Genomic DNA, 15,130 nt, shown 5'->3' on the forward strand with positions numbered 1-15,130 from the left:
CTCAGGTGGCGCTTTCGGTGGAAGTGTGGGAGCGTTACCCCCAGCTTCCAGCGGGGGACTCGAGCCTGGGACTCGGGCCATCGGCCTTCGCCCCCCACCCCCTCGTTCCTCGCGGCCGTGGCCTCTCCGGGTGGCGAGGGCGGTCCGTGCCCGCCTGCTGCTCTGGGGAGGGATGTAAGCACCCAGGGAATTCATTCATTCTGCGGATATTTACCTGCCCTGAGCCCAGCCGTGTGCGTCCTCCCCGGGAGATTTGTGGGATGAAATCCGTGGAAGGAGAAAACGGTGGGCCTTAACGAATAGGTGAAACGTAAGGGGTGGTTATGATTTTGAAGACCTAGAGGAGGGGGAATGGAAGACTGTCACTGGGTCTTGTGCCCTCTCCAGAACCTGCGCAGGTGGCCTGCGTCCTGCCCTTTGAAATCCGAGCTGCTGCTGGGCTTCATGCACCTGCCAGGTGTCCTCTACAGCCCTAGACCTTCTAACCGGTGCCCTGTGCTGTAGACAGCACCTCTGCCGCAGGACCGGCCGAGATGCCGGGGGTGTTCATGTTCTGCTCTGGCCTGCTTGTATTTCTAACCTAAGAAGGTCACCGAAACTGCACTTGGCTCATCTGGAAAACACATCTTACTTACTCGGCCTGATCCACTTGGTCACTTAGGGCAGAATGATCAAGTGAGTGAGAAAACACTTTGAAACAAAATAGTTATTTTCAGTAGGTGCACATACATGTATGAAAACATTTGTTTCTATAAATACTGTAATAGGGACTCAGACATGCCCCTCCTGAACTTTCGATGTTTTCTCTGAATCTCTAATGGAAGGTCTCGCTTTCTGGGTTGGGATAAATCACGGACCTGCCGTCTCCTCCTTGCTAGATGGCCATCCCTGGAAGGTAGGAGCCAAGCCTGAGTCATCCTCATCCACTGCAGAGCCTGGGGCCCCGCAGGGGGAGCGAACTCTGCTGAATGATGTTGAACCTGTGTACAGAATAAGCCCTGCCTTTGTTGCTGCTGTTTCTGGTCCACCTTTGTGCCTTTCCTCACACCCCTCCTGGATGGAGGGCACCCCCTTCTCTGTTATGCCCATCCTTTTTTTTTTTTAAATCCTCACTGGAGCATATTTTTCTATTTATCTTCAGATAGAGTGGGAGGGAAGGAGAGAGAGAAACATCTAAATGAGAGGGACACATCAACTGGTTGCCTGCTCTATGACCCTGACCAGGGCCAGGACGAATCCCAACCAAGGTATGTGCCCTTGACCAGAATTGAACCTGTGACTCATTGGTCTGAGGGCCAACACTCTAACCACTGAGCCAAACAAGCCAGGGGTGGTATGCCCATCCTTTAATGCCTGGGTGAGTCCCACTTCAGAGAATTCTTTTCCCATACTCCAGCTCTCCCCACTCAGCCCTTTCTTTCTTCTGAAGCCTTCCCTTCTTACAGCCTGGGCCACAAAGTTAAGCCCTCAGGATTTCTTGACTCATCTGACATTTTAATGGGAGATTGGAAGTATCCTGAGCTAGGACCACCATGTCTCAGAGTCTCCTCTCATTCACCTCTAAGTTCCATGAGGATAAGGTCTTGGTGTGTCTTGTTCACCTTGGCATCCCCAGCATCATCAGTTCATTATCTGATAGAATAGACACTCAGTAAATACTTGTGAATGGATGAATTGATTTTACACATAACAAATACCTAACTCAATCAAATGTTTTGGAGTTGGGTGAATACTGAGTATACCAGGCTGGCTAGAGCAAAAGGTTTATTTTTAAGAATAATGAGAAATGAGGATGGAAAAGTAGTCTGAGCTGAGATTGCGAAGGAGTTGGAATACCATTCTGGAAGAGTGGGAAGCCATCCCAAATTGCTAAATATAGGATAGGCAAGATGGAAGTGGTATTTTAGGAAATTAACTGGCAGCAGTGGGTAACCTTGAAGGGTTATACAAAAAGCAGCCGACCCAGGTAGAAAATAATATAGATATAAGGGCCTTAACAACAATAGTAGCAATAGGAGGAGAAGGATGAGAGAGGTAATAGGGAGGAAGGCTGAAAATCACTTTGAGTGGGGTTGGGGAACCAAACGTGACTTTGTTGAGGATAGCCTGTAGAATTTTGTTACAGTTGACAGAAATGGGGTAAATGAGGGAGTGATCTGGTTTTGTTGGAACAGGATGCATTTGGTTTTAGACATGCAGGGCACTGGTAATACCAGAGGAAAGGGAAGACTGAAAATACAGATAGAAGATATTCACAATGAATTTAAAGTCGAATAGGAATAGGTGAATCTTCTGGAAGGAAAAGTGAAAAAATCCTCCTGGACTAAGGATTTAAATGTTGGGGAAGGACTATATTTAGGACATGGAAAGAGGGTGAGGAGCTATCATAGGAAACAAACAAAAAGGGCTTATGGAAAAAAGAAAAAACTCCATGGAATCTAAAACAGGATATCATAAGCATGTTAACTGTGTCATCCTTGGATGATGGGATCATAGGGAACTTTTATTTTTTTCCTCTTATATATTGGTAGTATCTGATTTCCCTAAAATGAATGTATTACTTGTATAACTGAACAATTACATTTAAAATATTTGAGGGAAGGATGTTAAGTCAAATATTACTGGAGAATTGAAGACTGAAAATATTAGGGATTCAATTCTTCCCTTGTGGATCATTCTGTCTTCTCAAATAAAAATAAAACTACATGTAGGCTAAATAATGAATAAATAAACCTGTCATTCCTGTTTTCTGTTGATTCACGCAATCAACACACATTAATTGAATACCTACCATGTGCCAGGCACTGAATCAGATATTGGGGGAAAGGCTGTGAATAAAAGAGACTTTTTTTTTTGTCATGGCACTTGAGTTCCAATTGTGCTCCAGTAGCACTTGCATTTTAGTGGCCAATTGGAACAATAAAATAAAAGATGTGAAAGCATTTGGAAAAGTTGGTATGCTAAGGGTTCAAGAGCCTGTTAGTGTTGACAGATTCAGAGAAGATAAAATTATTCATGAATATACCAATTTTCTTATTTTTCTATAGATATAGAAGTTCTGTGATTTTTTATATAAAATAACATTCATGCATATGTGTAATTTTTTGTTTTGTTAATCCTCACCCAAGGATATTTTTCTATTGATTTTTAGATGGAGTGGAAGGGAGGTGGGGAGGGAAAGAGAGAGAAAAACATCAATGTGAGAGAGACACATGGATTGGTTGTCTCCTACCAACCCTAAACAGGCCAGGGATCTAACCTGCAACCCAAGTATGTGACCTTGACCGTGAATTGAACCCAAAACCCTTGGTCCAAGGGCCGATGCTCTAACTACTGAGCAAAACCAGTCAGGGCTACATATGTGTATTTTACACATACTTAACTCATTCCTTATTTAGTACCTTCATATTAAGACTAAATGTCCAAGAGCACTCAGAGCATCAGAGCTTGAAAGGCGTGGAGTACTGCTAACCCTACAAGTATAAACTAGAGAGTTGAGGAGGGGAAGGAAAGAAAGAGAAATGAAAGGTTCAGAATATGTAGAAAATTCTGGAGCATATCTGGGGATAGAAGGTAGGACTATACTCTCTTCTTTTAGAAAGAGATGGGATATTAGAAAGAGGACACAGCCATGGCTGTTAACTTATCACTGGAAGGGATGTATGATGTGGGACAAAGACCATTTGGGAATTAAAAACCTAAATTGGAATCCCAGCTGTCCCCAAGATCTTCTAGGACCTACTCAATAAAATGAAAGGGTTATACTAGATCAGTGTTTCCTAACCTTTTGGATGAAGACTCCTTTTTAACAACAAAAAATTGAGGGCTCCCCTCCCCATGTAATAGTGGTTATATATAGTGACTACAAATTCAGTAATATATCTAGGGGCATTTGTATTTCATTCATGGTAACTTTGTACATATGACAAAGATGACATTTACGAGAAAGCCATTTTTCAGTGTTGGGAATGTGTTTAGTGTACATTTGAAGTTATGGGACCATTGCCCACAGGCCATGGACTTCTTGGGGATGATTGAGAACCACTGAATTGGGTCTCTCCATCTTACATCTCTTTTACTTTGTAGCTCTGATTTAAGATAAAATATCAGGACATATTAGTGTATTCTTATCTGCTAATGGAAGACCCTTCATCGAGGAAATTAACCATTCTTCTGTCTGCATTTCAAGTAGAATTTCTAAGCTCTGTCAGACATTTCTAAATGAATGAAGATAAAGAAAAATGTATTTGTTAATTTTTCCTTAATCCTTCCTGACATCTTTATAAAATTGGAACTTGTTTGCCATGACTTTAATGTTCAGAAGTGATTATTTAGATGTTATTTTGGGGTTTCTATCAAGTGCTTGTTAATTCTTCTTTCCTGCATTTGCCATCTGTGTTGAATATCATTTTTCACAGGGAACGAGTGAACATAATTGCAGGTGTCTTTAATCATAGAATCATAGAAACTGGAGACAGAATAGATGGAAATGTTGTCTTTTCCTCATCTAGAAAACAGGAGTAATAATGTTACCCTTATCCGGTTGTCATGAATGAAAAATATGATTGCCAAGCTAATTACAATATAAATAGCTTCGAATTAAATGCTAAGTAATAGAAGTCAGAATTATTTTACTAATAAAAAATGTTTTTTTGTAATTTGATTTTTCCATTCGTAATGCCTCCAGGCAGTAGTCATTACCACTGTAGTAATAACGACAATAAAAACCACAGCAGCAACTACCATTGATAGAGCAGTTTTATATGCCTGGGGCTTTCCTTATATCATCCCATTGAATCTGCAAAACGACTGCAAAAGGCAAGTGATTAGCCCAACATTACACGGTTAATAAACAGTAGAGGTGGAATTTGAACTCAGGTCCAGCTGAGTCCAGTGTCCATGCATTTCCCATTGTGCTCCACTGCTGCTGAGATCTAGAACTCTCTAAGTTAAATTCTACTGTCTGATGTGAGCTGTTGCTGGTCTCTTGCCCATTCTCTGCCAGTTGAGTTGCTTACATTGAGGGCTTGGAGCAGAGAGGCTGGCTAAGTGGTATTATTAATGTGATCACTGGTTCTCACTCTGGGCTGCACTTTAGAATCACCCGGGGACTCTACTAGAGTCTTCTGGAATCTAAGCACCATTTGAATTTAAGCATCACGAAGAGGATTATTTATTTTATTTACTGCTGAAGTACTGAAAAATACTGATGCCCAGCCCCTACACCAGACCTATTAAATCATAATCTCTAGGGTTGGAGCCCAGGCCTAAGTATTTTTTTAATATGTGATTAATGTGCAGCCAAGTTTGAAACCATTGCTCTAAAAGATTTCTTCATGGACCGTGTCAGAAAGAGAATGGCTAAGGCTTCATCCGGGAATGGCTTGATAATGGATGCAGTCAAGATGGCCCAGAAGTACTGGGTCTTAATATCAGACCTCATGGGTTCAAGTTCCAGTTCTTTCAGGTCCCAGCTCCGTGACCTTGTACAAGTTACTAAAGCTCTCTGAGCCCATTTCCCCATTGCTAATATTTTCAATTTCATAGGCTTACTATGAGATTACATTTAAAAATCCATGTGAACTTCTTCCCACTATGCCCAACACACAGTAAATGATGTAATTGTTACCAAAGAAATTGAGGAAAAGGAAAATGGAGCGTTTTTAGCAGTTTTGCAGTATCTGTCTGAAATCCTTTAAGTTAGCTTTGTACAGAAATTTGGATAGAATTGAATTAAAAGATAAGGGGAACTTCCCCCTCCCTTAAAAAACAATATTAGTGACTTTTGAGGTATTCAAACCTTCTGGTAATCTTTCACTTTTATTTTAACCTTTACCATTTGTGCACATTATAAAATTGAATTATTTCTCTCTTGCTTCCCAAGTAAAGCAGAAAGCTGAACATAGTCCTGAAGGGAATGCTCAAAGCATTCTTGTCAAAGGTTGTTTTTGATGTAGCCTTTTGGTCATTTGTTCAAAGGGTTTTGACACTGAAGACCAAAAGATACTGTTGGAGAAGCTACTGCTGGCAGTTTAATTGGTATTTTTCAGGGTGTAGACACACAGTTTTTATATAGGCAGAATGAAACTGGAAGTAGGGCAATTACCCAGTGAATTCAGACAGTAAAGAGAAAAGGGATAAATCAGGCAAAAGAAATTCTTTAAGCAAGCTATTTTGCCATTTTTATTTTTGTTTGTTTATTTTTTGCCATTTTTAAATAGATACTTTTCTGATTTTATAAAAGTAGATACAACTTAAGAGTATTTTTGTGATTAAAATTATGGGGCTAATAAAACAAATACGTATAAAATATCCTACAAAAGCCAGGTTTTCTAATTTGTACTCTTCTTAACGTAAAATAAAAACAATCATTGCGTTTATTGTGAATGAAGAAAACGTTAACCATATTTTCTGCATAGGGGGCAGCAAAGAAGAAAGAAGGGAAGAATCCCAGTTAGAAGTTATGGCTAAAAATGTTTTGTCTGTTACTGGGGCAAATATCGATTTGGTTTGTCTCCTGGCCCCTGAGAGTTGTGTGCCCACCTATTTAGTTGTTGCACTTAAATGAGAGCTAATAAATTGTTTGGTTTAAGACTCTGATTGAAGGGGATTTTAGCTTCCCTGAAAATGTACTTTAAGTTAATCTGCTTAAGAGGAATTATCTATTTCTTATTAGTAAAATGAAAAGACTGTCTCTGCCTTTAGAACAGATGATTTCTATAGTCCTGGCCATGAATCTTATGGTAATGTTAACCTTTGAAAAATTATATGTGTGATTAAAAACCTTCGGATGTCATAAATTTAGGTCTTGACTCTTTATATTTGTTATTGGCAAAGTGTATGGTTGTCTTTGGTTGTTTCTGTTTTTCTCTTTTTCTTTCCTGATTTGTCTTTTTTTTTTTTTTGGTCCTCTTTAAGGATTTTCATTATTTGAATATATTTTTTTAATGCTAGTCACAGACACAGGTGGGAATTATTTCCTGAAGAATTGTCATTTGGGGGGGTAAATTTTCAGGAATTCTTAGTGAATAAAATAATTTTAGACCAATTTCTTAATATTGATTTGATTTTATTGCATCTCTTTCATATGTGACAATCATATAAAAGTATCATTGGAGCCCCATGTACTTCTAAAGTTGTTTAAGGTGACACTTGTGGATGAATCTCTATTGTCAGCCTAATGTGTTAGATTAAATTTCTGTACATTTTAAAAAAATACATAGAATTGTATGTTAACAAGGGACAATGGATCCTGTTTTTAGTGAAATAATACAATTATTATGTTTTGTGATTGTGCATCCAACATGTTAGGTGGATATTATAGAAATAAAAGTAGTACTGAGCAGAATCAATTTCTTAAAAAATATTGTTTCCACTAATACTTGAAAGAGAGACTTAGTAAGGATGAAAGTCTAAAATGCTATTTCTAAAGTGGAAATAATTTTACTGTTAGTAAAGATGCCTGTCTTTGGCTTGGGCTATAGTGAGCAAACTATATTTTCAGTGCTACAGTCTGGGGATAAGAAGGAAAAGGAATGTGCAGGAGAATCTAACACAGCATTACTCAGACAGAAGTAAAGAGTTGATATAGAGGTGGGCAAAAGTAGGTTTACAGTTGTGAGTACGGGAAACAGTCTATTCTTGTATTATTTATTAATTATTGTATGATTTTCCATACAAACAACTGTAGACTCACTGTTGCCCACCCCTGTATATTAGGATGATTTTGTGTGATGGCACTTTTACTTGAAATAAATAATTGGGGCAAAAGTGAGGTTTGGAATAGAAGTGTCTGGGCGCTTGCCCTGATCTCCCTCTCTCTTGTGTCCATGGAGACAGGGCCAAAAGAAGCGATGCGTGCCATCCAGGCCCACTCTCGCCCCCTGCCCGTGTCGGAACTTGCAAAACTCCCTGAAAGACTCCTCTTGTTCAACAGCTGTTAGACTGTTGTAAACATTTGAATTGATTTTTGAGCAACTGAGTGATTTAAAACATCTTGGAGCTATTCTAAGTAACCATCTTTCCCAAAGTTCATGGCCAGATATTTACACTCTAGTCTTATCATCTTTATGGGGATTTGAAAATGGAGAACACTGTGAACCACATTCACGAAGCAGGGCATTTCATAGAGAAGAGATGTTTTAGTTAACCTTAGATATCTGTACTTTCTAAAGCATTTTTCTACCTTTAAAATTTTAAGTGAAGAGTTTCTGTTTGAGAGACCTAGTACCAAATTTCCTTTTGATGTAAAATTTCCATGCCAACACTTGTTGAAATTTTTATGAATTTGTGGATCTGACCAGCACTTGGTGCCTAATCTTAGGTGCTTTCTTTTCTTTAGAGCCAGTCTGACAGCATATAAGGGAGAAAGAAAGTTCTTGTGCTGGTGCTGAGAATACAAACTCAGACTGTCTTTTGTAGGGTAAAGATCGAAGGCCATGTTTTGTAACGTAAGAACAAAAATATAACTTTTATTTTAAAGGATGGTATTTGAAATAAGTAAAATGTATGTTTATCAATTTATAAACTATAGAATGAATATTGTCCTATATAGCATCATTTATTACTTTACTGAAAATATAGCCGTTTTGAATTCTTAACTAAGACCGTTGCAAGAAAAATATTATCTGTTCAATTAATAGTTTTTTCTGTACATTTCTCATGAACCCATTATTGGAAAATTAGTTGTCTTTTTTTGAGATAATTAAAAATCTGCAAAAGCAGGAAATGCAAGCAAAATGAAGAATTCAAAATGATAAGATCTCTTTGAATTTATATTTGCAACAGACTTTATCTCCAAGTAGTATTTGTTATATGAGAACAAAAGGAATCACCATGTGTGGTGGTGGTGTTTTTTTTTTTAAACTAAAAAAAACTGTTTTTACTTTCCCCTGTGTATGTTTTCTGCGTTTGACTAACTCACTAGGGGCTTGCCATGAACTTTTCACACTCTTTTTTCAAGGTTTAATGCTAAGAAAAAAAGCACTATACTCCTCTGCACAAAACTAGACCCTGGCTGGTGGATCAGACAGAGAACATCACACGCCGGTACCCTCTGGGGTTAAGGCTTGGCTGTCACATCAGGGTCAGCCCATTCGATTGCTGTGTTTATGAGACTCACCTTGCTCACCACATTCAGGCTTTAGGACTAAACACCTCATGCCATCCTATCTCATCAAGTTTTGACAAAATGTGTAGGTAAAGTTTTCGGATTTTTTATGGTAGGCATCTAAAACCAGTCCTTTGGATCAGTGAACGTGTGTTGTTACTAAAGTGCATCTATTTCAGTTGGATATTTTAAAATAAGCTATAACTCGGGAAGGATATGTTTAGAGGAAAGGGGTTGTGATCCTGTATCATACTGGAGAAAAACAGAGTATGACAACACTCCTCTGGCTGTTTAGTGCTTTCTGACTTTTGAAAGGAAGGAAACTTGGCAGCAGGTAATTCTAGGAAGAGTGTAAGAAACAAAAAAGTAGAACGAGGCTCTTCCTGGGGGAGGGGAGCGAGGTCTGTGCTTATTATATAGCTTCCACCATGTCTGACTCAGTCATGCGAACTGCAGCTGAAACGTTCATTTAGAATGATCCCATGCATTCGTCTAAAGCATAAAATAGATCTTTGTCTTCCTTTAGCCAGTAGTTCTATATGAATTCAGGAACTAAAAAGCAAAGTTCAAATTCACATAATTTTCTACCGGGAAAGTAAGGACACCTTATATATGAAATACAGACTTCTCAACAGGTACTGTTAATCTATCCATCAGCCTGATGTTAACTTTTTATTTAAGTATAAAAAATCTTAACATTTCTGTGTGTTAACTTTGAGCGGCTGAGATACCTGTTGGTAACAAGTGTACACAGCAAGTAAATAAAGGGCTCCGGTTGAAGTGTCTGTGGTTTAGCTCCATAAGTTAATGTATAGATCTGATTATAGAGGGTGTTAGCTCTTCCTCTCCGGAACGATCACATCGTAGCCCAGGGCATAATGCTCATCACTCTGTGCACATTTCATCAGTTCGGTGTGCACGGATGTAGGAATGATGCAGCATTTTAAAACATATTCTTTTATTTTTTTTTAACGCATGCCCAACGTTTTGACAAACCCTATTTAACAGCATGAAGTTCAAACAAATGTTAATTCAAGGTGAATTTCTACCTGGTGAAGTCAGGCGGTTTAAAACATGCTACAAAGATCCATGCGGAATAAGACTGACGCTCCATTTTGTTGTTTCTGAACTTGAGTTCTATTCAGACCTCTTTGCATCGTGTGCAAATAAACCAGAACGGAGGATGCAAAAGTGCAAGCAGTCCTGTGGCTGCTGTCAGACAGACATCCAGATAGACATTCGTTCCACTGAGGAGGTGCTTGTTTGGCTTGTTGTTCCTCTTCAAATGCCCCACCCCCCAAGAAGTGTTAACACCATCCACTCACACTCTCACTCTGGGAGTTCATGCAGAGGACACGTGGCCTGAGCACCAGCACCAGGCCAGCCAGCCTCGGGCACCTCCCACTGCCGAGGCCACCCTCCCAGTGCATTCCTGCTTCCCTGAGGTTCTTGACACGGGAGGGGGGGGGGGGGGTTGGGATTCTAGCCTCGGTAGTGCAGGCTTTCCTATCTTGGCTGCAGGGGCTTAACTCAACCCACTTTTACTGTCTTGACTGCCCATCTACTAGGTGAAGCTTCTAGAAATGACTATGGTCCTATTTACCGCTCATCCACTTGCCTTTACAGAAATCATTTCTATAGATAAGGAAATCATAAAGACATTCCCATATAAGCTACAGCAGCACAGACTTCACCTCTCCTTCCCATCAAAAATCAACAACCACAAACTCCAGCTGTTTGTGAAAAGCTGCCAACACAATTCTTCATATTCAGGAATCAATTTATTTAATGGGCTTAAATTTAAGAAATTTAAAAATTCTCTTTACTATCTGGGTAAGTAAAGGGAAAATACCTTTTATTATATATAGCACATTTTAGTGTAATATATGTAATCACCCTAACAGAATATTCATATATTCTGACAATATTTCAAGATATAAAAATCTAAAATCCATAATTTCTAAATTCCAAGAAAAACAAAACAAAACAAAAACAACTGCTGCATCTACTTACAAGTTATGAAACTTGTACCATGGCCTTTCGGAAGGTTTACATGTAAAAAGTTCTACCGATTTCTTCAGATTTAACACTTTAAACGGCCTTTTCTAGCTGGATGCTCTATACTCCCTTTTGCTCGTCAAGTAAGCAGGCAGATGTTTTTGCCTTTTTCAAAAAGTATAGTAATAAGCACGTCTGCTGGTTACCTCATCAGCTACAAAAAACATTCCTGGTTCATTCTATTGGGAGGTGACTCACCTGAAGCTTTGTCCCCAAGTTAGTAACATTAACAATCTGGCAGCAACTCACTTAGCAAGTGGTGCCTCCCATCAATTAAATGGAACAAAGTCTCTCTCATTCAGATACAAACTTAATCTTTCACCTGTCAGAGGATAATGAAGCCATCACTGACAGCTGTTTATTTCACTGGGGGGCAGGGGGTTCCTGCCTACAACCAAGTGATTTTTCCCAGGTGAATTACACCCTCACATTGGCGTGGCAATGACTAATAAAGTGTTTATGAAAACTACTTAGGTGTGTAGTCCCTGTTCCTACAGTGTGTCACTGCTGCCGCCAAGTGACAGGTCTGAAGAATCAGCAAATCTTACCCAATTAGAGAATCATGCCTTTCCGAAACCAAGGCCCCTGCTACCTCCTAGACAAAGATACTGTCTTCTTGTGTGATGAGAACAAAGATGCTTCCCTAAATCACACTTGACCCATGTGGGCGTCCCTCCGGTATTCATGGCTTCCCAGAAAAGAATGTCCTGGGTGATTAAGAAAACAATGCCTTTCCCCAAACTATGTAATTTTAGGATTGAGGGAGTTTTAAGTTTAGTCTGTTCAGTCTTTCACAACCTCACATAAAGTCATACTGTGCTGCAGGAAGGGAAGTTCTCTGTCTTGAAGATCCATCAGTCACACCCAAAACTCGTAACTCTGAACACGCAAGTACTTGAGAGCGTCTGCAGACTGTTCCCTTGACCAACCTCGGTCTTGAACTGGGGCTAAGAGCTTTTCAATTGCGGTGACATTTTCAGCCAGGGAAGTAGTGGTTGTCGCCGCAGAGCAATGTTTTACAGGCAATTACTTTATATGATCAATGGAGCAATTCCCCTTCCAGAAAGGCACCAAAGCGATCAAGTTAAATCATTAAAGAGAGAAAGAGCGCGCGGGAGAAAGGCCTCATCTCATTAGCAGGTGCCTGTGCTGCAGGCTCCAGGAGGCTCACAATGTCACTGGCCCTTTAAGACAATGGCTGCACTCCCTCCGCCACCGCCACCCCCTCCCCTGTAGCTGTTGACAGGTCTGAACCTCCCTAGCAGCCCATTGTGGCCGCAGTAGGAGGCACCTGCAGAAAATGTGCCAAAACCAGGCAGGGAGCAAGAGCTTTTCAATAAGCCCCGCAGCTGGAGAGGGGAGGCAACACTAAACAAGCAGGCGCGACCAGCCCTGTGATGGGAAAAGGGGTCAAAGCCAGACACCTCCTATCGGCTTTCTGAGCACTGTTCGCTTCAATTTGCTGACATCTTCTAGCTGGCTTGTCTCTATTTGCTTAATATGCTGAGGTATTTAGCTTAAAAGCACTAAATGCTCCATCACGATGAGCTGCTCTCTCTCTCTCTCTTCCCCATTTACTGTTATTAAGGACGTTTTCCAGTATTTTCTCTCGCTTTCCGCCCCGAACGAAGATTGTTTTCTCTTCCTTCCCTCTGATGACTAGTTACAGGCATGCTGTACCACACACCACCTGCTTGATTTTACTCGTCTGTAATTCAGAGACAAGTAAAACTCTCCCAATTCAGAGTGTGCGCCCTTCCCAGAGCACGCACTGACGGTGCACCGAATGCGTGGCCGCCTGTTCTCAGAGCTCCCAGAAACCCGCAGACGGTCGAGACCTGCTTCCCCTCATGCTGTTTAGGATCCAGCAGAGAGGCTAAAGAATTAATATAATTGAGGGTCCTAGGAATTTGCTTTGCACCCCTGCACTCTCCTTTGTGGTATTCACAGTCCTTCTGAGAATAAGCAGGAGTGGGGGTGGGGTGCACGGAGGGACCTGGGATGTGTCCCTGGTGGTCGTGTGGCTTCCTCCAGCCGGCCTTGGGAAGCAAGAGGACAGATTCTCGACTTGCTCTCTGCAGGATAAATGAGAGAGGAGAACCCGGCATGGCTTCTCAAGTTTGGCAGCTCTTAAGGGTCCACGACTCCTTTACACGTTCTTTGGTTAGCATGATACTTCCGCCTATATTTTTCTCGCTTGAAGTAGTAAGGCATCTTCTTATGAAAACACCTGAGACTCAGAGAAAGCCACCCTGCCCAGGGCCACACAGTGAGTAGGTAGGTGGTAAGAGCAAAGCCTGCCAGGAGCTGGCCCCTTGGCTGCCCACCTGAACCTTTCTACCTCCTACCCCGAGCTGCCTCTGCACTGTCAGCCAGCATGGGCGCACGATTTGAGAGCAGCGTGGAAACAGACAGACGGAGTGACATTTTCACAGTGAAACTCTTTCCCCTCTCCTACAGATGGAGAGTGTTGGCGTGTACGGATTCTGTGGGTGTACAGCAAAGAACAAAATGAAGTGTGACTCAAGGTGGGAAGTAGCCGCTTCAGGTAGGAAATGAACTAATCTGTGTAAGTATCAAACCAGCATCCGAAATGGCTACCCCTAGAACTCCATTCCTTTACAGAGGGACTAGGTACCTTTAAAACGGGTACATGGAGACTTAAGCACACACCAGGCATTGGCTAAACAGCTGCAAACCTTCAGCTTGTTCAGAATGCCAACAAGTGGGTTTGGAGGTGTGAGCAAAAGGATACTTCAGAGGCACTGGAGTCAGGCAATGACATTGTTTCCCATCGACCCAAAGCCTGGAATGACTGCTGTCCATGGCTCCTGGAGGGGACCTGGCATGAGTCTAGCCTGCTGGGCACATCCTTATCCCCTGCTCTGCCCTGTTTGGGCCCAGATAAGGCAGGAAGAGGTGGTCTCTCGGCTCTTCTGAGCTTGTTTGTGCTTTGACATGTCTGTCCTCTGAGGACTGGTCTGCTTCTTCCTTCTTCCCCGGTGCCTCCCTCCGATCCTGGAGAAAACAAGTGGACTATTCATGTAAAAAGAGAAAGAGTGTGGGGGGGGGGATGCCACCGACAAACTCCATTGAAAGCCACTGGCTGTTCATTTACATTCACACTTTTAAAAAATGTTAACTAATGATGTTAAATGGTTTGCCAAAGGTCCTGGCAGGTCAGTTGTAGAAGTGTCATTTCTGCCTAATTAGGGCTCTTGTGGCTGCCCGGGGCCTCCCAGTGCAACTGGTGACAAGCCGAGAGCTGACAGCTTCAATTGGTGCCAATAGGAAGGTTGGACCGGTCATGTTTTCCAACTCAGCCAGGTGTTTGCTGAATGGGGGAGGGGACTGGTGAGATCTGAGCGCCTCTATGATCCTTTTTCTTTCTCTGCTCCCTCCCAAGTCCTTCCCCTTTGCCTGTCTTGTCTTGTGTCAAGGTCAAGAATGGGCTTTGCTAAATCAGCAATTTGGGTTATCTCTGGGAGGTCATTAGCAATCCCCAGCCCAGACATTTCAAGTGGTCTCAGACCCAGATGCTAGATTTTTTTTCTCCCTACAAATCAGAGGGGAGGATAAGAAAATTTTAAGGGGAAAAAACAGTAGTAGAAACAAAACACAACAAGAAAGACCCAGAAAACTCTGCATAGTCACCAGTGTTAAACTTCTGAAGGCATTCAAACTAATAAATTTGCTTGAAGAGAAAACAGCTACAGCATTCTGATCAAGGCTTTAAATATTTTAAAGAAGAAAAAAACAATAATAAAAACAAATCCTATGACATTCAGTTGGCATTAGAGTACCTGTCACATAGTAGGTGCTCAATAAATAATTCACTGTTTGCTTTGATTTTTCAGGAGAAAAATCATTGTCCAAGAAACAAAGCATGCTTGATAAGAATCTTGCTACTTTCCACACTTTGTGTTTCTATAATGCTGTTTGAATTTCTCAGTTAACGATAAT

The 15,130-nt window shown here is 41.2% G+C and overlaps 1 protein-coding gene across 2 annotated transcripts in view; it reads left to right on the forward strand.

Moving 5' to 3' along the window:
• Nucleotides 1–15,130, forward strand: part of HSPA12A (heat shock protein family A (Hsp70) member 12A) — a 129,925-nt gene that overhangs the window by 408 nt on the left and 114,387 nt on the right. For both annotated transcript variants that reach the window (XM_036265078.1, XM_036265082.1), the window contains exon 2: nt 13,628–13,715. In XM_036265078.1, the coding sequence (XP_036120971.1) occupies nt 13,628–13,715 (88 nt within the window). The remainder of the gene's footprint in view (nt 1–13,627; nt 13,716–15,130) is intronic.

Source organism: Molossus molossus, unplaced genomic scaffold (genome assembly GCF_014108415.1).
Source record: "Molossus molossus isolate mMolMol1 unplaced genomic scaffold, mMolMol1.p scaffold_m16_p_17, whole genome shotgun sequence".
NCBI classification, from domain to species: domain Eukaryota; kingdom Metazoa; phylum Chordata; class Mammalia; order Chiroptera; family Molossidae; genus Molossus; species Molossus molossus.